The sequence below is a fragment of the Erinaceus europaeus genome, chromosome 1 (assembly GCF_950295315.1).
Source record: "Erinaceus europaeus chromosome 1, mEriEur2.1, whole genome shotgun sequence".
Taxonomy (NCBI): domain Eukaryota; kingdom Metazoa; phylum Chordata; class Mammalia; order Eulipotyphla; family Erinaceidae; genus Erinaceus; species Erinaceus europaeus.
The window spans coordinates 56,863,374-56,885,792 of record NC_080162.1 but is presented as its reverse complement, the minus strand read 5'-3'; the positions used below and the strand labels follow the sequence as shown (position 1 = coordinate 56,885,792).

The following is a 22,419-nucleotide window of genomic DNA, read 5'->3' as shown; positions in this document are numbered from 1 at the left end:
AAACTTTGAATAAACAACATGAATGCACACCTTAAAGACTTAGAAGAAGAACAAAGGAACCCTAAAGCAACCAGAAGGACTGAAATAACTAAAATTAAGGGAGAAATAAATAACATTGAAATACAAAAGATCAACAAAGCTAAATGTTGATTCTTCAAATGATTAAACAAAAACCCTTAGTCAGACTCGTAAAAAGGTATGGGGCGGGGGAGACTCAAATAAAGTGGATTATAAATGAAAGAGGAGATACCATAACTGACACCACCGAAATCCAACATATCACACAAGGCTTCTATAAGCAACTATATGCCACCAAGCTAGAGAACCTGGAAGAAATGGATGAGTTCCTAGACACCTACAAACTTCCAAAATTAAATAAAGAGGAACTAGAAAATATGAACAGGTGCCAAAGAAATTGGAACAGTTATTAAGAACCTTCCCAACAACAAAAGTCCTGGACCAGATGGTTTTATAAATGAATTTTACAAAACCTTCAAGGAAGAATTAATACCTCTACTTTCAAAAGTCTTCCAAAAGATTGAAGACACACAAATACTCCCTTCCAGTTTCTATGAAGCCAGCATCACTCTGATACCAAAAGCACACAAGGCTACAACAACAACAAAAAAAGAAAACTACAAATCAATATCTCTGATGAACATAGATGCTAAAATATTGAACAAAATTCTAGTCAACTGAATACAGCAGGAAATTAAAAATATTGTTCCTCATATCAAGTGGAGTTTATCCCAGGGAATTATGGTGTTTATCTTTGGCAGGTTAGAGGGTCTGGACATAGAACGCTAGAGGCGTGGTATGTAACTATATACTATAAACTATAATCTTACAATCTTATAACTCACTTTTAATCACAAATAAAAAATTAAAAAATCATCTCCCAACTTGGATTGTTATTGCAAAGTTTGGATGGAGCCATACTTCCAATCATAGCCTAGAAAAGCAATTACTAAGCGAAACGGGCGGTAGCGCAGCAGGTTAAGCACAGGTGGCACGAAGCTCAAGGGCAGGCAAAAGGATCCCAGTTCGAGCCCCCACCTCCCCATTTGCAGGGGAGTCACTTTACGGGCAGTGAAGCAGATCTGTAGGTGTCTCTCTTTCTCTCACCCTCTCTGTCTTCTCCTCCACTCTCCATTTCTCTGTGTCCTATCTAACAATGATGACATCAGTAACAACAACTACAACAACAATAAAAAAACAAGGGCAACAAAAGGCTAAATAAATAAATAAAAATTAAAAATAAATAAGTAAAAAGGAAAGCAACTACTGGGGTCAGGTAGTAGTGCACTAGGTTAAGCACACATACTGCAAAGTGCAAAGACTCGCAATGATCCTGGTTCTAGCCCCCAACCCCCCACCTGCAGCAGGGGGGTTGCTTTGTAAGTGGTGAAGCAGATCTGCAGCTGTCTGTCTTTCTCTCCTTCTCTCCATCTTCCCCTCCTCTCTCAATTTCACTCTGTACTATCCAACAACAACAACAACAGTAAGAACAAGAACAGCAATAACAACAATAGAAAAAATATGGTTGCCAGGAGCAGTGGATTCATGGTACAGGCACTGAGCCCCAGAGATAACCCTGGAGGCAAAAAGAAAAAAGAAAAGCAACTATTATTGTAAATAATTATGGAAGAAAGGTGGATCAATGTTCACACTCTAGGGAGACAAAGACAGGAGAATCTGTGGTCCAAAATGTTGGGTTTGCCTAGATGATTCCTGTTTAACACAAGGAGAAATTTTATCACCATCTTAATGGATTTAACACTAGATTGCAATACTATAAAGTCTTATGATGTAATTTCACACCTATACATGTATATAAGACTCAACACACCCACCACCAGTTTCAGTGCAATCACACCAAAAAGACCCCCTAGCAGTTACCTCCCACCCTGTGCCCTCTGATAACCATTTTTCTAGCCTAAGAGTTGATTACTATTATTTTTTGCAAGTTTCTATGTTCTACTAATTCATATGCCATATATAAGTGAAACCACCTGGTCAATTATTTCTTACGCTTCTCTTCTTCTTTAACTTACCACAATCACCTCAAGTTCCATCCATTTTTGTTCCAAAATATTGATATTATCTTTCTTAATGGCAGAACAATATTGCAGTAACCAGAGGAATGCTCACCAGGTAGGATACCTGCCTTGTCATGCACATGACCGAGGTTCAAGTCCTCATACCATATAGGAATTCCATGTCTCTACAGGTAACTTTGGTGCTATGATACCTCTCCTCTCTCTGTCCAACTGAGTGAAATAAAGTGGCCCTAGAACAATGAAATCAAGCTTACAAAAGGTCCTGTATAATAAGAAGTATTTCATTCCATTACATCCCATAACTTCTTGATCCAGTCATCTGCCAAATGGCATATGAGTTGATTCCATATTTTAGCTATTGTGAATAGTACAAGCATAAACACAAAGATACATATGACCTTTCAAATTAATGTTTCCATGTTCTTCAGATAAATGTTTAAGAGTGAGATTGCAGTACCGTAAGGTATTTCCATTTTATATAAAAAAAGATCCAAGGAAAACTTGAATAAAGAATTCTTCCCATGGTTATGCTATATTTATTTAAAATTCCCATTTGGGTGAAACATTGCAATATCACCTAAGACTTAGCATAGGACGGAGAAAAATGATTGAGGGAGTAAACAGAGTGTAGAAGAAATAAAGTAGGTCAATGTTAAAGCTGATTATATATATATAATTATTATAATTATTATATATAATTATATATACACACATATATATATATACAATTCTACTTTTGTGTATCGCTGATATATACCTTAATATGAAGAGGAAAAATTTAAAGGAGCGAACACAAAAAGAGGCAATGAACAGAATCGGGACTTTAGCCTGATATTCACCCTAGGAGCTGTCACTACCTTTTTTGTTTTTATTGTTGCTGTAATTATTATTGTTGTTGTTGTTGATCTCATCGTTGTTAGGAAAGAGAGAAGTGGAGAGAGGAGGGGAAGACAGAGGGGGAGAGAAAGACAGACACCTGCAGACCTGCTTCACCGCCTATGAAGAGACTCCCCTACAGGTGGGGAGCTGGGGGCTGGAATCGAGATCCTTGTGCCCGTCCTTGCACTTAGCGCCATGTGCACTTAACCCACTACAGACCACCCGACTCCCTTGTCACTATCTTTTAAGGAGGTAAGAGATGCCCAAGTAACCCAGTGTCAAGAGCCAAAATAACACAAGAAGAACTAAAGTCTACTAAGCCACTATAATGTTTCTGGTCCTGTTTTAAGTGCTTTGCATGTATTCATTCAATGAATTCCCCTAATAAACTCTTCAGTTAGTATTTTCCATTACTATCCTCATGTTGTCACAGAGAGGTTAAGTAACTTATACAAGGTCACAGAGCTAACAAGTAGTGGTGGGTGGGTTTTGCCATCAGTGAGAGGACATCACCATAAAGACACTTCAGAATGTAGAGAAATAAAATGACTGGGTCAACTGGAACAGACTTCTTTGAAGAGATATCATTTGGTCTAAGAAGCAATGGAAGCAATAGGTTAGGGGAAGGGGACAGTATTTTCTGGACTTAGGGAACAATTTCAACAAAGAAAAAGAGTGCAAGCATGTCCAAAAGGATCTGTACCTTACATTACTGACCTAGAAGCTGTCAAGAAAGAACATTCTAAGGAGACTGTGGAAAAGGTGATCATGGGAGGTTTGTAAAAACTGCTACAAGAGAGACTTGTTATTGAATCAGAAACTGGGCCAGGACAAGGTTGTAGACACTTTTCTCTTTGCACTAAAGGAATGTTGCTACCCAGAGGCACCAGGAGCCCTGAGTCCAGTACTGGCCTTTGTCAGAGCAGCACTTGAAGTCAGCCAACTGTACAACCCCTGGGACTTGCTATAGGTTCTTCCAGTGTTCCCTTCTGGGCATGAACCATGCCCCAGCTCTGTTCTGCAGACTTGAGAAGTTTTCATTTCAGCTGAGAAAGGACTGACTTGGGCTGACCGGTAATGGACTTTTGCTATTGATATTCCAGTCACACTGCCTGCCACAAAGCCAGTTAGAACTCAGAAGCAATTGCTGCCCAGGAAAAGGCAGTGGTTCTCCATCACAAGGTTCTCATTACTGTAGAAAGTTGAAAAAAATTGTACTACAGTGCACACTCTCAGGCAAGCAGGTAAAGTATGCCCCTCCATGACATTCCATAGAAGTAGTTTTAGGGACTATGTATATTAGAATTTCTTGCCCTATGCTTGATTTGATTTTTGTATGATTGTTCCTTTTTTTTTAAACAGAGCCAATGTATTTATTCTACTGTGAACTATTTAATAATTGCATGCAGTATCTGAGCTCCCGGGATATATTTGAAAGAGCTGAGGAATTTACAAAAGAATAATAATTTCCTCCTAGCTTACAGAGAAATACAGATGGTCAAGCCAAGTAGTAACAATAGTAGTGATAGTGATAACCGCAATTGCAAAAGGATAGAAAACAACACACACTTAATGAGCATTATTAATATGTGCAAAATGGACATTAACAGACCTCAGTGAGGTATCAAGATCTACCATCACATTTTTTATCTTTTTTTAATTCTTATTAGTGATTTAATATTCATTTATAAAATTATAAGATAGGAGGGGTATAATTCTACACCTTTCTCACTACCAGAGTTCTGTGTCCATTGGGAACTTATTTAGTTCTCCGAAGATGACATATATGAATTACCATTTCTATAACTAGCTATATTTTTATATATTTGCCTGGTTTTTTTCTGTGAACCTGCCTTCTCTTCCATTCCTTTCTAAGTCAAACCTACTACTTCTGAATGTCCTTCCTCCCACCGCCTTCTATCTCCAGCTCCTGAAAGAACTGGAGTTCAGAGCCCTCTAGTCATCTTTACCTAACATTTATCCCTGTTGGAGTATAGACCAAAATTATTTATGGGGTGCAGAAGGTGGAAGGTCTGGCTTCTATAATTGTTTCTCTGCTGGATCTGGGTGTTGGCAGGTTGATCCATACCCCCTGCCTGTTTTTAATCTTTCCCTAGCCATGACATTTTTCCCCTAGCAGAAGTCCAATAAAAATTGATTGGCCGGATGACAGATGGGTGCCATGTCTTCTCAGCTCTGCTGAGCTGTCAAGTGGCCTTGACATCTGTCCATTTCAGAGCTGCCTACTTCTCCCTAGCTTTTGCAGCCCATGCTCTGTCAATAATCTCTCAGTCTCACCCAATTTTAGGTCTATACTTGGTGATGCATTGCAGATCTGTATTCCATTACTGTGCTGCTGTCCATAAAAATCCCTCTTGCATAGCATTTCTTTGACAGCCACTCACCACTGAAATGTCATCCCTGCCATCAGTAATATTTATGGAGCATCACAGGGAGCAGCACACTCTATCTATTAAGCCCTAAAGAGTAAGATTCTGGATTAGATGCCATTCCTGGAGGCAAAAAAAAAAGTTTACTATAAATTCAGAAAGAGAGAAGACATTTATTAGTCAAGCAACCAAAATGTGTGTGTGTGTATAAGGGGGGAGGGGACAAGTGAATGCTGAAGAGCATTAATCTCTATGTGAGCTCATATATAGCTTGCAATAGTTAAACCTTCAAATGAGAAAGATACCCAGTGACTAATTTCTTTTCCTTATTAAAAGTCATATTTCACTTTGAAGCATGCTATACAACAAGATAAAATAGAACATGTGAGAAGCACAGGTCTCTATAGTTGGCTGTTGGCACACTGATGGAAACTTATGCTTTACCCTGGTGACACTTAATGGTTTGGAAATAGCCGCACATCCTTCCCTTCTGTCTTTATGGACTCATTTTGAAATCACCTCCTCCTGGATAATAAAATTCAAACTGCTTTCAAAGACCTAATCTAACTTTCTCTTTCATGTGGGCTCTGAGACTACCTCAGAAGCCAATGTGTGCTCAAAGGTTACTATTGGAATTCTCAATCTCTCTCTCTCTCTCTCTCTCTCTCTCTCTGCAGCACACAGCCAACAGAGTTTAATTTTGCAAGCTATTCTGAGTCAGGGTACCAATGTTTCAATTTTTTAAATTTGTATCTCCTACCTAGATTAAACAGAAACATTATTTAAAATTTCCCCTCAGCTAAAAGAAATATAAAGATGTAATACAAATTGGGGGCTTATGGGAAGAAATAAAGATATCGTAAAAAAAAAAATACCTGTGTGTTGAAGAATCATTCTATGCTGGAAACTAATGTTATGCATCCCTATATGGGGATTTTATAATCCTTCTTTTAAATCAGGCTTTCCCTTTCCCTCAGAAGTATGGTTTCATACATGCATGATTTCACCAGTTCTAGTTGAGGTTTTATCTTTCATTCACACAAACAAGAGACAGGGAGAAACACCACAGGACCAGAACTCCCCCACCTCAGTGTTGCCATAGTACTCCTATGGGGTTCTGGGGCTCAACCTTTGGGCCACTCAAGGTAAAATCAAAAACTCTGACTGTGCCAGACTTGGGATGATCTCTTCGTCACTCAATAAGTCCTCTCCTAGATAAAAGAAACATAACAGATGGCAATAGATATATGTAGTTTTATGCTAGTTGCCTGGTACTGAATAAGTAATTCCTGGAGTGATTTCTACTATCTGTAAAAGGGAACTAAAGCTCCACCTTAAAGGTCTGTGTGAGGAACTGGAGACATAAAGCATGCCACTTGCTCGGTGCCCCCTAAGTGGCAGCAAATATAATCGTGAAATACAGCAAAGAGTTCTGTACAGGAGCTAAATCAACTAGATGGGCTGTGGGGAGCATTTATGCCAGAGGAGTGGATGGATGGCCCAGCCATTTGACCATCTTTCTCAGATATTCAGTCTTTCATCTGAACTGTTGACAGAAACTAGATATCTTCAGCTCAAGGCTAAACTTTCTGGCAGCAAGTTTGTGTCTATTGCTGATTGAAAAAGAAGTTATATCCGAATATAGCTTGAACGTATGAGACATAGCTGATCAATTGTGGGAATTGAAAAGCCTAGTATCTCATCTCAGAGGAATGGACAGCTGCTCCATCTTCACTTCTCCAGAAAGTGCTGCGTGCTTGCCAACAGATCTGGGTTTTTTCCAACAGCTGTTTTACACTTCTCACCTGTATACATAGTAAACTCTTACCATCTCAAAGTCCTACCATCTAAAGCTCCTTGGACACTAACCAGGAAACATAATTGATATGAGAGTGTCTGGGCAATCTCTGTATTTCAACTATAATTTGTCTGATGTTGAAACATCTTCCTCCAAAAACATGCTTGAAGAGACTGTAGCTGGCTGTTGAAGAATGTTAGAAGACCGTGGTCCAGAAGATGGCACAGTGCATAAATGAACATTGGACTCTCAGGCAGGAGGTCGTGAGTTCAGTCCCCCGCAGTACATGTACCAAAGTGATGTCTGGTTCTTTCTCTCTCTCCTCCTATCTTTCTCATTAATAAATAAATAAAATATTAAAAAAAATTTTTAGAAGACCTAAAAGAGGGACCAGGTGGTGGTGGACCAGGTGGTGTTGCACCAAATGGTTAAGCACACACATTATCACATTCAAGGATCCAGGTTCATGTTCAAGAATCCAGGTTCAAGTCCCTGATTCCTACCGGGGGGGGGGGGGGGTACACTTCTCAAGTAGTGAAGCAGTGCTGCAGGTGTCTCTGTTTCTCTCTCCCTCTCTATATCCCCTTCCCCTCTTAATTCCTCTCTGTTCTATCAAATAAAATAAAATAAATAAATAAATAAATAGTTTTTTAAAAGAAGGTAACCTAGAAGACTGGGCCCTAGAGGGCAAAGGTATCCTCCTGTTTATAAACTTGTCCAATTTGCCCACTTGCTAAATGCTCTCTTTTGTCCCAATATCTCTATGCATTCAGAGCCCTAAATGGCATTATAATATTTGACTGTGGAATACAGAATTAATATTTCAGTTAAAACAACCATAAGGCCAGTTGCCAGGGGAAAAAAAATCAAATAGAGAGAAAGGAAAAGGGGAAAATCTCCTACTCCAAACTAACCTTCAAACTAAAATTCCAAGATACCCGAAAAAAAAAAAAAAAAGCACTTCCAGAGAAATTAAAACAACAAGACATGCATTTATAGTCAAAATTAATTTTCATAGAGGTAAGAATAGTTTATAACATCATATATGTTTCAGGTGTACAACATTATATGTTGACAACTGTATGTAGTACATTATGGTTCATGTTAAAATCTAATTTCCATCTTCTACCATACAACTGATTCTTAATGTCCTACTTACTCACCTCAGATACCAGATAAAATAGATTTTTATGGAGATTTTTGAAAAAGACTTCATATCTAGTTTTCTCAGAGTGATAAATATATAAATAGCACCCATTGTAAAAGAAAAATAAATTAAAATAAATAATAAATAATCTGGGAAGCACAAGCAAAAATAAACATGAATATGAAAAAGAACCAATTGCAATTGAAAAACATAGCCTCTGGAATTAAAACCTAGCCTGTGCAGCTGAAAAGATAATAACTGAACTGAAGATAGCAGTTATTTAAAAAAAAAAAAAAAAAGAAGAAGGGATCGGCAGTAGCACAGCAGGTTAAGCATACATGGCATGAAGCACAGGGACCAGAGTAAGGATCCAGGTTCAAGCCGCTGGCTCCACCTGCAGAGGGGTCGATTCACAAGTGGAGAAGCAGGTCTGTAGGTATCTTTCTCTCCCCTTCTCTGTCTTCCCCTCCTCTCTCCATTTCTCTCTGTTTTTTGTTTTTAAGTTTTTTTTTTACCAGAACACTGCTCAGTTCTGGCTTATGGTGGTACTGGGGATTGAACCTCAGACCTCAGAGCCTCAGAGCCTCAGGCTTGAAAGGCTTTTACATAACCTTTATGCTGTCTCCCCAGCCCCATTTCTCTCTGTTCTATCCAACAATAACAACATCAATGGCAACAAAATGGGGGGGGGGGAAATGGCCTCCAGGAGCACTGATCCCCAGCGATTACCCTGGAGGCAAAAAAAGGGGGAAAAGGAAAATCTTATCCTATGGTTTTTGTCAGTGTTTCCTTTTTATAGATCAAAATTATATATATAATAAAACACAAGAAATATTCTTTTTGTGTTTATTTATTTTGGGCAAACAGAGAAATTGAGAGAGAAGGGGGAGATAAAGAAATACCTACAGTGCCACATCACCACTCATTAAGCATCCGCCCTGCAGGTTGGGCTGGGGGTTGAACATGGGTCCCAGATACCAGATAAAATTGATTTTTATGGAGATTTTTGAAAAAGACTCCCCCCCCCCCTCCTCCTCCTCCTTCTTTCTGAGGCTAGCAATCTGCGCACTGGGTTAAACACACTTAGTACTAAGCCCAAGGACTGGTACAGGATCCCGGCTTGAACCCCAGCTCCCCACCTGCAGGGGAGTCGCTTCACAGGCGGTGAAGCAGGTCTGCAGGTGTCTATATTTCTCTTTCCCTCTCTGTGTTCCCCTCCCCTCTCAATTTCTCTGTCTTATCCAACAAAAACAGCAACAAAACGGAAAAAAGATGGCCTCCAGGAGCAGTGGCTTCGTAGTGCAGGCAGAGCCCCAGTGATAGCCCTGAAGGCATAAAAATAAAAAAGAAAAGAAAAAATTGTAAATAGAACATACAGTGTGAAATATTAATATACTGTTTAAAAACAATAGTGACATATATGCTTATGTATGTTTGTGTACAATTGTATAAAATACATTGTTGCATTCCATATATCACACTTACTACAATGGCCCTTCTGCCAGAGCACAGAATAACCTCAAGAAGGGTTTCAATTGTGTCTGTAGAGGTGTACTTCTTAAAAAGAAGGAGGAAGAGGAGGAAGAGAAAGAGGAAGGGAAGGGGAAGAAGAAGAAAAAAAGAAAGAAGGAAGGAAGGAAGGAAGGAAGGAAGGAAGGAAGGAAGGAAGGAAGGAAGAAGAAAAACTATATCAATATAAAATACATGGAGCGAAATAGCAAAAATACAACTGCTGAAAAGTCAAACAAAACTTGTAAACTACATATTAGTAACTTAAAAATTAACAAGCTTACAGGAGCACTACAAAAAAAAACATGGAATATGCTCATATAATTTCAGATTACTTCCATCATTTAGGATGTTTTGACTACCCTTTCAGAATGGCCTTCTTTGTTTTGCTCAGGAAGGTGAGAATAGGGTGAAACCAAACTTTAATATATATTTGCCCTGCCTTTTAATTAGCTGTGACAAAACCTAGTCTCCATGACAAATAGAGTAAAAGTTCTTTATTTTACATGTCTTTTGACTTGCTCACAGTTTCATTTCCCTCAAGGTTTATGCTTTAAACTCTAACAGCCATATGGACTGTAATAGAAAGAAAGTAGGTGTGTGATCAAAGAGATTCTGTTTGCCATCATAGGCAAATTGTAGGCATCTTCACAGAACCACATGCTCATTATACCACTAAGTCTTACTGAATCAGGCCTCCCTTCCCTAAATGTCCTTTCAAGCAATGTTCTATTTCCCCTTATACGCTATCACTGTTTTTGTTTTCATCCTAAACATCATAATGCTCTTCCCATTTTCCTTAATAAATTATGTGTGATCATGGTATTGTGGTTATTTAGAATACTATTGTGTCATATATATATATATATATATAATCATTTTGAAGGAAAAATAACATTCAAATTTTTCTTGAATCCATAAAATATAGTTAATCCAATGTGGCAATATATTATTTGCAAGTATATGCACAAGAATATTCTATTGTGTTAACTAAAGAATAAAAGCACCAAATGCCTGAAACCAGAGTACTAACTGAATAAACACTAGCATATAGACCATTCACATACAAAAATGTCTAAAAGATGAGAAATGTGAGGCATTGATAGACATAGGAATGACCATGTATACTAGACACCTCCACCACATTGAAAGAAACTGATGCTGTGGTCCATCTCTCTCTCTCTCTCTCTCTCTCTCATTCCCTCTCTCTCTCCCCTTCTCTCTCCTTCTCTCTGCATTTCTGCCTTTCTTTATATATTATAAACAAGAACAAGTAACAATAAGTATTGATCTTTTTTCTTAAGTTCTAGGCTCAGCTTTGTGGTTGGGCTTGCAGATACATCAGTAACTAGCCAAGGACAGGGGCAGGGGGTTCTCTCCTTTGGGATGACCTCTCTTATATGACTGGAAGTGGATGGCTGTCAGCTCAGGGGATGTGAATTACAAGCTGCATGTCCTTCATCATATAATAAGCAAGCCCTGATTTGTCAGCATGGCATGAAGACAGGCTTTCAAGAAAAAAGGAAACCCTTGCAAGTTTCTTTGAAGGCTACCCTTGTCACTTCCACCACATTCTTTTGCCAAAGTATGACACAAGACAGGCCAGACTCATGAGATGTATAAAATACATCACACTTAGTACAATGGTCCCTTTGCCAGAATAGAGTATTTTGCCTCTTTGTGGAAAGACCAGGAAAATCACACTCCAAAGGTGTAGACATAGTAGAGTGATGGGCTAGGGTCAATTTGGGCAACACAACACACCCTTGACCTTAGAAAGAGACTGATGAAGCAATTGAAGTCTGCCCCTCACCTCCTACAATAATCTCTTTTTCTACCAGGCTTTATGTTAGAGGCAAGGAAAAACTAATAAAGGCCCTTCAGAAAGTCAAGTGACCAATGAGCATGGGTTTGAAAGAAGAAAAAATGTTTTTCCTGACAAATCTAGGGAGCAAGCATGTTTGCTAGGACAGTCAGGAGGGCAGGAGAGGGGTGGTGGGAACAGACCACACCAAATCCCAGGGGCATGAGAAAATGTGGTGTCCTAAATAAACATGGGAGTCTCTACTAATTGCTTATAATTAATTGGTGTCGCTTAATGTAGCAATGAAACGTTTCTTCCCATATGTTCCTCTGGAAAGCCCATGCCATTCTCCCCACTTAAAAGCCAAAATTAAGGATCAGGAAGCATTCAAGAACCTCAGTTTGCTCAAACCAGTCTGTGGGCATTTGTCCTCAAGCCTTTCGGGAGCAGTACTGAATAGATAGACATGTCGAGGGTGTGTCTAGTAGTCAAGCATAGACCTTGAATCCAGTCCAGTCACTCTCTCACTGTGCGTTCAAGCTAGCAATTCTGAGACACTACTGGGCATGAGACACTGCCATGGAGCACCACCAGTGGGGCTGCACTCCTGTGAGGATGAAAAGGAGGATGAGGCTAGAGAGACACTGAGTGAAGTGCCTGGTAAAGAGTGACCGCCTAGTAACGAGCAACTGGTTCTCTGTGCTCCACCCCCCTTGGTAGCCTCCACACACATTGGCAAAGGTTTTGGCTCTTCAGATCAGGCCTAATGGCACATTTCAGGTCTCAAAAAGGAGATCTTGACAGGCCAGATTGCTAAATAATAAAGAAATCAGGTGGTCTGGGAGGTGGCGCAGTGAATAAAGCACTGGACTCTGAAGTATGAGATCCTGAGTTCAATCCCCGGCAGCACATATGCCAGAGTGATGTCTGGTTCTTTTTCTCTCTCCTCCTATCTTTCTCATGAATGAATAAATTAAATCTTTTTTAAAAATTAATAAATAAATCAGTGTTTAGCCAAATGAGAGATGACACTGATCTCGCAATTCTATTTAAATGTTTACTTGTTCAGCATAAATCAGTCAGTAAGCAAGTCAAATTTAATAAGTAAAAGTCCAGGGGCTTTACAAAACATGATACTTGTTTTATATAACACTGGAGTATATGTAACTTAGAAACATATAAATATATATGTTCATAGCTAGAAATATGCGAGTATAAATATATATGCATACTTACATATGTGCATTTAAAATAAATATATGATTCAACCATAAAGTCTAAATAGACAGTGCATTTCATTCACACTGAATGTGCTTCCATGCTGTTTTTCAGAATTATATTTAGTGTTTTCATCAGCAATTATAATGTTTCCTTGAAAGGTATCCATGGCTAACTCTTTATCCAAGTTAGACTCTACCTAGGCAACTTCTCAAATGTAGTTGACAGAAATCTTAGAGATACATAGAAAGTGGTTTGCTCAGCAGTCTGCTTTGACAGATCTTTTTACCACAAGAGCTGACCTTTGCAATAATTACCAGGCTTTACTAGACACAATCTACAAATTTCATTCTTGTTCCAAAGAGATTCTGGGGTCCAGGAGATATGTAGTCTTTTGGGGGACAGCATTTAACTTTTGCTTATATAAAGAAAAATGCGTACATGTATGCCTTTGGGGTTGTTTTTGATTTTTTTATTTTCAGTCCTTGGATGTGACTTCTTTTTTTCCACCAAGGTTATGACTGGTTATGGTTCTGAACTTGCATGATACCACTCATGGCATTGTTAATTTTCTTGTTAAGGCAGTGAGAGACAGAGAGACAAAGAGAAAAGGAGAAACATCACTGCACTGCTCTACCACTTATGAAGCTTTCCCCATACAGCTGCTGCCATATAGTAGCCAGGGGCTCAAACCTCTGTTATTGTATATGCTAAAGTGTATACATTCTAGCCAGTGAGCTATCTCCCTGCCCTGAATATGACCTTTTAAGAGCTGGGATGACAGCTTTCCTTACCCAAGAGGACATCTTCAACAGAACAGTAGTCAACATTGCAGACATCACAACTCCCTGGTGTTAGAAGACAAGGAACACACACAGAAGCAAACAGACATTTAAAGAGAAAGTGTACTTCACAGGCAGCAAAGCAGGTCTGCAGGTGTCTATCTTTCTCTCCCCTTCTCTGTCTTCTCCTCCTCTCCATTTCTCTCTGTCCTGTCTAACAACAATGACATCAATAACAACAACAATAATTACAACAACAATAAAAAACAAGGGCAACAAAAGGGAAAATAAATATATATAAAGAATTTTTAAAAATAAAAAGTAAATAAGTAAATAAATAAATTAATAAATAGAAAGTGCAGTTAATACCAAACTTTCAGGTGGGGAGCAGTTTTACAGCAGGGTCCTGGTTCTTTTGTCTCAAAGTATTTATGTTAGAGAATTAAGAATGAAGAGAGAGGTTGAATATTTGACACCACCTGATTAGTTCAGTCTCCCTTGACAAGCAGTGACTTAAAGTCATCTTTCATCTAAACACCTGGGAGGAGGGGTTGTTAAGGAAAGGTGAGGGCCAGAGAGGGCCCTGTAATACCAGTTCCACTGGGACCTGATATATTTTGTGATCATGAACCTTTATTTTTCCCAGTCACGAAGAAGGAGGAAATTTTGGAGAACATCTGAAGAAGTCAGGCTTTGTTTCCTTACCTATGAGGGAAGTAGAAAAGGGCCCCCGGAAGTTGTAATAGTGAAGCTTAGTAAGGAAGTAAAGACCGGGCCTTCGAAATCCATAAAAAACCATTTCTGTGGCCATTTGGGGATTTCTTCCCCTGCATTTCTCTATGCGTGTGCTCACACTTTTCCTAAATAAAAGCTTAAAAATGCCTGAAACTATGATCTCTTCTGCAATTCTTTGAGAATAAGACCATTAAAAGTCTAGACATCATCAGGGAGAGACTCCTCAGCCTCTTTTGCCTTTTGACATTTCATGAGAAAGAAGAATGGAGCTGGCTGACCATTAAAAAACAAACCTAGGAACAGCAGAGTGAAAAACAGCTCTGGGGGAAGATATGCTACTTACTGCTAGGAGGCAGGGCAGGCTGGGGTGAGTGGGGAAGGGGGTGGGCTGCAGCTGAGCATTCTGCTAAAGCTCATCTTCATGGGGACAATACATTACCAAGGAGCCCCTTATCCCTTCTGTCCTACTGCACAGCACAGCCTGATCAGGAGGGAAATCCAGCCATCACTGCCTGTCCCTTCAAGCTGTGCTTACATCGTACCAAGAGGCTTGGCAATGCGACTTGATTAAACCTTTAACTGCATCATGGACTGTTGAAATGCACGTTTCAGTACTGGGGCCAGTATTTTCAGGTGATTTGTACTATCGTCATTTTCCATGTCTGGAACGCTGTCTGGGGGTTAACATTTCTGAACAACTTTGAACTGACACCTGTTTCAGTTCATTGTTTCAGCCTGAAAATTTAGTGACTTTCAAAAGGGAAAACAGCAAGTATTGATTTGCCCATAACCCTGTATCCTGGACAAGACAAACTGTCTCTGTTCACAGCTGATGTTGGGGAGCAGGGGGTCCTGGTTAGCTCTAGGAAAGACTCCCATACTAGGTCCACCTCTAAGGCACCGGCACTGTGGAGGGTGCGGGCATCTCTCTCTCCGTGTCCCATCAATTCATGGGCTAGACCTCACTACTCTGCGTGGAACCTGGCACTAGCAGACAGAAGCCAGGGCTGTAAGTTCTCTCAAAAAGTGATGCATCACACACTGTGAAACAGCACACTTGGTTAACACACTGCTTTGTCATGTGTGTGACCCAGGTTTGAGCTTGGTCCCTACTGCACTGAAGGAAGCTTTGGTGCTGTGCTCTCTTTCTGCCTTTCTGTTTCTACTTTCAAAAAAGGGGGAGGGGGGTCATGGCTCACCCAGTAAAGCAGTAAAGTGCATAATTCACCATGTACAAGGAGTTGGGTTCTAGCCCCCAATCACCACATGGACACACCATACACTTCACAAGCAGTGGTTCAGTGCTGTGATGTCTCTCCTTCCTTCTTCTCTCTACCTCTCTGTTTTTCACCATCTATCTGAAATAATAATAATAAAAATAAAACAAGTAGAATCATCTAATGGAGGTGGTAGTATCATATAAACACAACTCTCCAGTGAAGTCCTGGTAACAAGAAGTTGAAATTGAAAAGAAAAAAAAAAAAAGAGGCAGAGGGGGAGAGGGAGGGAAGGGGAGGAGGGGGGAGAAGAAGGGGGAGAAGAAGGGGGGAGAAGGAAGGGGAGGAAGAGGGGGGAGAGGTAGGGGAAAGGAGAAGAACAAACCATCTTGCTGCTGCATTCTCTGAGCCAAAGCAAGTCACCAGGTCAGCCAGTTCCAGAGGAAAGGAAGTGAATGCAAAGGGAGAATACTAGGGAACTTACAGTATCTGTGCAGAAAAGACTCTAGTGCATGAACCACTGAGAAGACCTTGCTCAGAGCTGTGATGACTTAACGTGTGCCTGGGGTTCATGACCTGTTCAGCCCCAGGCAACCCACCCCCACTGCCATCCTAGAGTGGAAGGCCTGGAGAATGTATGCAAATGTTTCAAGGAAAGATTTTTCATTCCAAGGGAAGGTGGGAGGTAATAGCTTTCAAACTATCCTCAAAGGAGACTTGTTTAAAAATAATAATAGTAACCACTATCCTATTCCACCCTGCAAATGGCCTTTTATAAACACTGGTGTTTATAAAAAATTAAAGCTGTTACAACCAGCATCAAACTGTCTTCTAGTCTCTCTGGAAACCTATGGGTTTTTGCAGAAGAAAAAAAAAAAAGCTTCTAATTTCAAAGTCAGAAATCATCTAAGCTTGAAGCCTCTTTGTGGTAGAGACAAGCCAAGGTCAAGGGGGCGGCTGGAAGTGAGAAGGGGGAGGAGATAGGAGGGACTCTGGGACAAAATCTGGCAACCCTTTTAACCCACCCACGTCCCCCACCACCAAATTGTTTCTAACTGATGGAATTTAAGAATCGTCTTCCAGGTTCTTTTGACCCTATGTCTGGCTTGTCCTGTTTTTCCTACAGCCACGGAACAAGATGTGCCGGGGAAGTCTCTGCCGCAGCCAACAATAACATCTGTGGGGTCGGCGTGGCATACAACTCCAAGGTTGCAGGTATGCTGTCCCTGTCCAATGTTCGCCAGGCGGGGCAGGTGGCCCCCAGTGCATCGCACTCTGGTGGCCTTCCTGGCCAACACACAGCAGAGTGGAGATCTGAGACTAATAGATCTAGCAAGGTTTTTTAAAAAAAATCTTTTTATTTATTTATTTTTTCTTTATTGGATAGGGCAGAAAGAAACAGAGAGGTTGGGAGTTGGGCGGTAGCACAGCGGCTTAAGCGCACGTGGCAAGGACGGGCATAAGGAACCCGGTTCCATCCCCCCCTCCCACCTGCAGGGGGGTCGCTTCACAAGTGGTGAAGCAGGTCTGCAGGTGTCTATCTTTCTCTCCCCCTCTCTGTCTTCCCCTCCTCTCTCCATTTCTCTCTATCCTATCCAGCAACAATGACATCAATAACAACAATAACTACAATAAAACAACAAGGGTGACAAAGGGGAATAAATAAATAAAAATTTTTTTAAACAAGGGCAACTAAAGGGAATAAATAAAAAAAAATTAAAAAAAAAGAAAAGAAACTGAGAGAGAGTGTGGAAAGACTCACTTTAAGATACTTTACTACTCTTAAAGCTTGCCCCTGCCCATGTTGACTGTGTGCTTGACTACAGGTACACCACCACCGGACTCCCAAATAATCATTTTATAATTTTAACTTTTATAGTCATGAAAATTGCCTATCTTTTATTGAAGTAAATAAGGAATCATAGCTTTTCAACAAATGTTGGAGAATGGAATGACTCCTAGCCCACTCCACATTTTGCATCAAATTCTTTCTTAATTTATTCAGGCTGAGTCACCCAGTGGTATTTTCTTTTTTTACAACTGTCTTGATTTTTTTTTCCTGGCGATTTAATGGAACCATAAACGTACTTTGTGCTGACTCTTGCATTTCCTGAAACTTACATAAAGGAAGAGCAACTCATACAAACCCACCATTAACCTCTTCCAATGCTGTTTGCTACGAGCTTTGCCTGCATTGGGTATTGAGTTTCACAAAAGAAAATATCTGCAGGTTCTAAAATGTAAATAGAGGAGACATTGTTGCCCCAGAGGTTCAGCCCTCTCTACTCAAAATACTGGCATTAAAATGCCATACGCCATTGTGAGCTCAGGGGAAAGAATATCACCTGCTTAATATTTTATCAGTCAGGCTTGTACGTTGGGTGGTATCTAAGACATGGTAGCCTCTCTATTTGAAGATCAGAATTAGAGGAAACTGGAAGATTCAAACCTACATTATTCATTCACAGTGATTGTCTTCAAACTGTTTTTGAAGAACCAGCAACATCATTGACCTGAAGAGTGCACCTGCTTTGTCCTGCTTAACCCAGGTTTAAGCTAGCCCTTCCCCCACCCCCCCACATACATGTAGACACACTAAGTGAAGCTTCAGTTCTTTTCTCTCTCTCTCTCTCTCTCTCTCTCTCTCTCTCTCTCTCCTTTCTTAAACAAAATGAGGGGTCATCCTGGATTAAAGTCCTGGTGATGACAAAATATGTGTATATGTAAATGAAGGTTCTGCATGCCCAAAGTAACTGACTTTTTGGATAGGAAATTCTTTTTTATTTATTTATCTAATTTTTTATTTATAGAAAGGAAACATTGACTAAACCATAGGATAAGAGGGGTACAACTCCACACAGTTACCACCACCAGAACTCTGTATCCCATTCCCTCCCCTGATAGCTTTCCTATTCCTTAATCCTCTGGGAGTATGGACCCAAGGTCATTGTGGGATACAGAAGGTGGAAGGTGTGGCTTCTGTAGTTGCTTCCCCGCTGGACATGGGCGTTGATAGGTTGATCCATACTCCCAGCCTGTCTCTCTCTCTTTCCCTAGTGGGAAAGGGCTCTGGGAAGCGGAGCTCCAGGACACATTGGTGGGGTTGTCTGGTCAGGGGATTCTTATCACTGCTGAGATGTGCTGCTCACAGAGTGATAGAAGTTTACTGGGATTCCCTTTTCCATCTGTTTCTTCTATCTTTTTCTCTTTTATTATTTGTACTCTGAAAACACTTGAGGTACCTATCAAATGTACCTAGTTCTCCTGCTTTCTTCAGGTGGGACCCTAAAAGTGAAACCTGAGACAAGAAATGTAATAAGTATGTGGTTCCAAGAAGGCAGGGTGAAAGAGAGAGAAAGATACAAAGGAATACAATCCCTGACAAGTTTGTGGATGAGCTACACATCTATGTATCAAGGGTATCTAGGCACTCTCACGGACAACTAGAATGTAGAATGACTGCGAGGGCACCCTTCAGAATTGACCCCATAGAGAGAGAGCAGGGGAGTTTATCCAGTGACTCTCACCACTCACCATGAGCACCCTGGCCTGTCCAGCCTGCCAGCCCATCTGGACTAAACAGAACCTCCAATGTAGAGACAGCACCCAAGGTAAAATAATGGGTGGGAGCTGCAATATGGTAAGGTATGACTCATCTGCTGGCTGAACCTGGACCCCACAGGACAGTAAATGCAGTCTTATACCTTCAAATACATGCCTCTTGGAGGGCCGGGTGGTAGCACAGCCGGCTAAGTGCACATGGCACGAAGCCCAAGGACCAACTTGAGAATCCTGTTCGAGCCTCCAGCTCCCCACCTGCAAGGGTGTCACTTCACAAGCAGTGAAGCAGGTCTTCAGGTGTCTTTCTCTCCCCCTCTCTGTCTTCCCCTCCTCTCTCCATTTCTCTCTGTCCTACCCAACAACAACAACAGCAGCAATAATAATAACTACAACAACCATAAACAACAAGGCAAGCAAAAATGGAAAAAATGGCCTCCAGGAGCATTGAATTCGTAGTGCAGGCACCAAGCCCCTGGAGGCAAATAATAATAATAATAATAATAATACATGCCTCTTACTTTGTGAAACCTTCACAGCAATGCTCTGAGATTTTAAAAACCAAAGCCAAAGTTGGTGGGAGCTATGCTCAGTCCCACAACGATTCTGATTAAAAGAGCCCTCTTTGTGCCTCTGTAACCATTCATGCTCTAGTCGCAGTCCTGTGATCATTAAGGCAACCCGATCTCCTTACCTTCCCCAGAAGGGAGAAAGGAGTTCTTCCTGAGACCATCTAGAAAGTTACTTGACAGTTACAACAAAAATAAAATTTCTAACTATTCCATTTCACAAATTTAGGGAAAACATGTTCTTTCTGGCCAGAGATTCTACAAGTTGAATGTTTTATTTGTATCTGAGGTAGGGAGTTCTACATCGCCACCTGGTGGCCAACTAGGACCATTGCTACTCTAAAAGATGAGATGCCCAAAGATAATCCCCACCCACTTACCCCCACCCCCAAATAAAAGGTTAAAATTAAGGTTCTGTAAACTCTTAGTTCCTAAAGACAGAGAAGAAGTGAAGATTATATTACAGGTCTTCTGTCCTCCAGTTTAAGCCAGAGAAAACACACCAATTTATTCACCGGGTTTCGTATCAATAATAAGGTTTTGTTTGACTAAAGATTCCGAAAAGCACACTGTTGACTATTGAAAAAAATATGCTGAGGGAGTCACGCCTTAGTGCAGCGTGTTAAGCGCACGTGGCGCAAAGCACAAGGACCAGCATAAGAATCCAGGTTCAAGCCCCTGGCTCCCCACCTGCAGGGGAGTCGCTTCACAGGCTATGAAGCAGGTCTGCAGGTGTCTATCTTTCTTTCTCTCCCCATCTCTGTCTTCCCCTTCTCTCTCCATTTCTCTCTGTCTTATCCAACAACAATGACATCAATAACAACAATAATAACTACAACAATAAAACAACAAGGGCAAAAAAGGGAATAAATAAATTTTTTTTAAAAAAAGAAAAAATATGCTGAAATTCCTCAACTAGCTATGAACTTGACCAGTAAAACTCATGAAATTTCAGTGAGTTTGCACATATTTGTCTGAGTACTTATATATATATGTCTATTAAAGTCTCCTGTTAACATGATTAATGTGTTGTCAGACCCTTAAGATTTAGATCAAAAATGCTTCCTCCTTAGCCCGCAGACTGAGCACAAAACATGACACCCAGCAACACTGAAGTGTGAGGGTAGATGTGGAAGCTCCTGGAGTCAGGTGTATGCTTACTTTCTGTAGCAGAGGCAGAGACAGAAAGGATGAAACTCACATCCCCAAGCCACACAAGCCCTGCAGTCCTGGTCTAGCAGCAACAGCAGCACTGACTACACAGACAGGTGCGGGAAAGAGGGATTTGGGAGAGGCTGACTGTCACTGATGCAGTGTTAGGGCCTGTGGGTTTTGGGGAGAGGAAGAGTGTGATGTTCCCTGTGTCTTCCCATTCCCTCCCATTGAATCACATCAGGTATCTGTCATTCAAACGTGACGATGCTGAATCCTAGTCCCTTGTCCACCCTCTCTACTGCCCTTCATACTCAGTTGCTTGATTTCCCTCAATTCTATCTATCATCTAGCTATCTATCTATACCTGTCTTTTCTCTCCACCACCCTTCTTAATTTCCTAGACCTTCCCGACACAGAAAAGAACCCCCCAAATAATAATAATAATAATAATAACCCTTGGGTCACCCTGAGCGGTTTCTTACAAATATTAATAGTGTGTCTCATTCAATTAATACATGCCTCATTCCTCCCCAAGCTTAATGGGTTATAGGAATGTCAGAGCACCTGGCCCTTGAATATGAATGAGAGCCATACTCCTGTCTGTGGCTGTCCCTGCCTATTTCATAAGAAAATGGTAGAAATTCACTACCTCTGCTGTCCTATGAAGCACAGAAGCCAGGAAAGCCACAAAAAGGGAAAGAAGCAGAGAGACAAAAGCTGCAACCAAAAAAGGGGGGGTACAGGACAGGCTCATGTACCCTATGCTAACTATATAGCAAAGTACAAAGTTACATGTTGGGCCAGGACTAAATTCCTCGCCTCCTTCCTGAGACTGAGGTGGACTCTTCTGTTCTGGTCACCTGGGTGTTAGATGAGCTCAAATTAGATGAGTTTTCTCCAAATAGGCTAGTGAGTATCGATTTTTCTTTGATGTTTTCCCACCCACAATCTAGATGTCACTTCTTGCAAAAAGAAACTGTACTATTTGGTTTATTCTGTGACCTATTGGCTGGCCACCTTTGTTGAACAAAATTTAGGGTGGGAAGATCACATTAAGTTTCAAGGGCACAAGGGGGTAGATAGCATAATGGTTATGCAAACAGACTTTCATGCTTGAGGCTCCAAAGTCCCAGGTTCAGTCCCCTGCACCACCATAAACTAGAGTTGATCAGTGCTCTGGTTAAAAAAGAAAAAAATGTTTCAAGGGTACACATTTCTTTTAATAAGTGAAAGAGTGGACCCAAAGTATCTACTCTTATAATGTGAAGCATAACATTTCTTATAAAGTGGATCATAAAATTTAGCTTCCTCGGAAGGATAGTTTCACATCTCCCTGAGGTAGGTGTTAGCATACTTCTCCCACTCATGAATTCATATCTTCTCCCACCATAGGCCCCTGGGCCCCCAATTCCCTCTCATCACCTACTCTTATTCCCCTCTGGAGTCCTTGGACTTGCCAAAATAGACCATGGCTGTCTTGAAAAACATTTCCTTCACTGACATAGATACACATACACACACACCCCTTGGGATTGCTCTGGAGAGGAATTTCTGAGAAACATTATAGGATAGATTATTTTGTATGGTTGTCATGATTT

The 22,419-nt window shown here is 40.7% G+C and overlaps 1 protein-coding gene across 1 annotated transcript in view; it reads left to right on the top strand.

The window, feature by feature from the left end:
• Positions 1-22,419, top strand: part of PCSK2 (proprotein convertase subtilisin/kexin type 2) — a 266,200-nt gene that overhangs the window by 204,744 nt on the left and 39,037 nt on the right. The window contains exon 7 of the mRNA XM_007525724.3: positions 16,666-16,754. Within this exon, the coding sequence (XP_007525786.1) occupies positions 16,666-16,754 (89 nt within the window). The remainder of the gene's footprint in view (positions 1-16,665; positions 16,755-22,419) is intronic.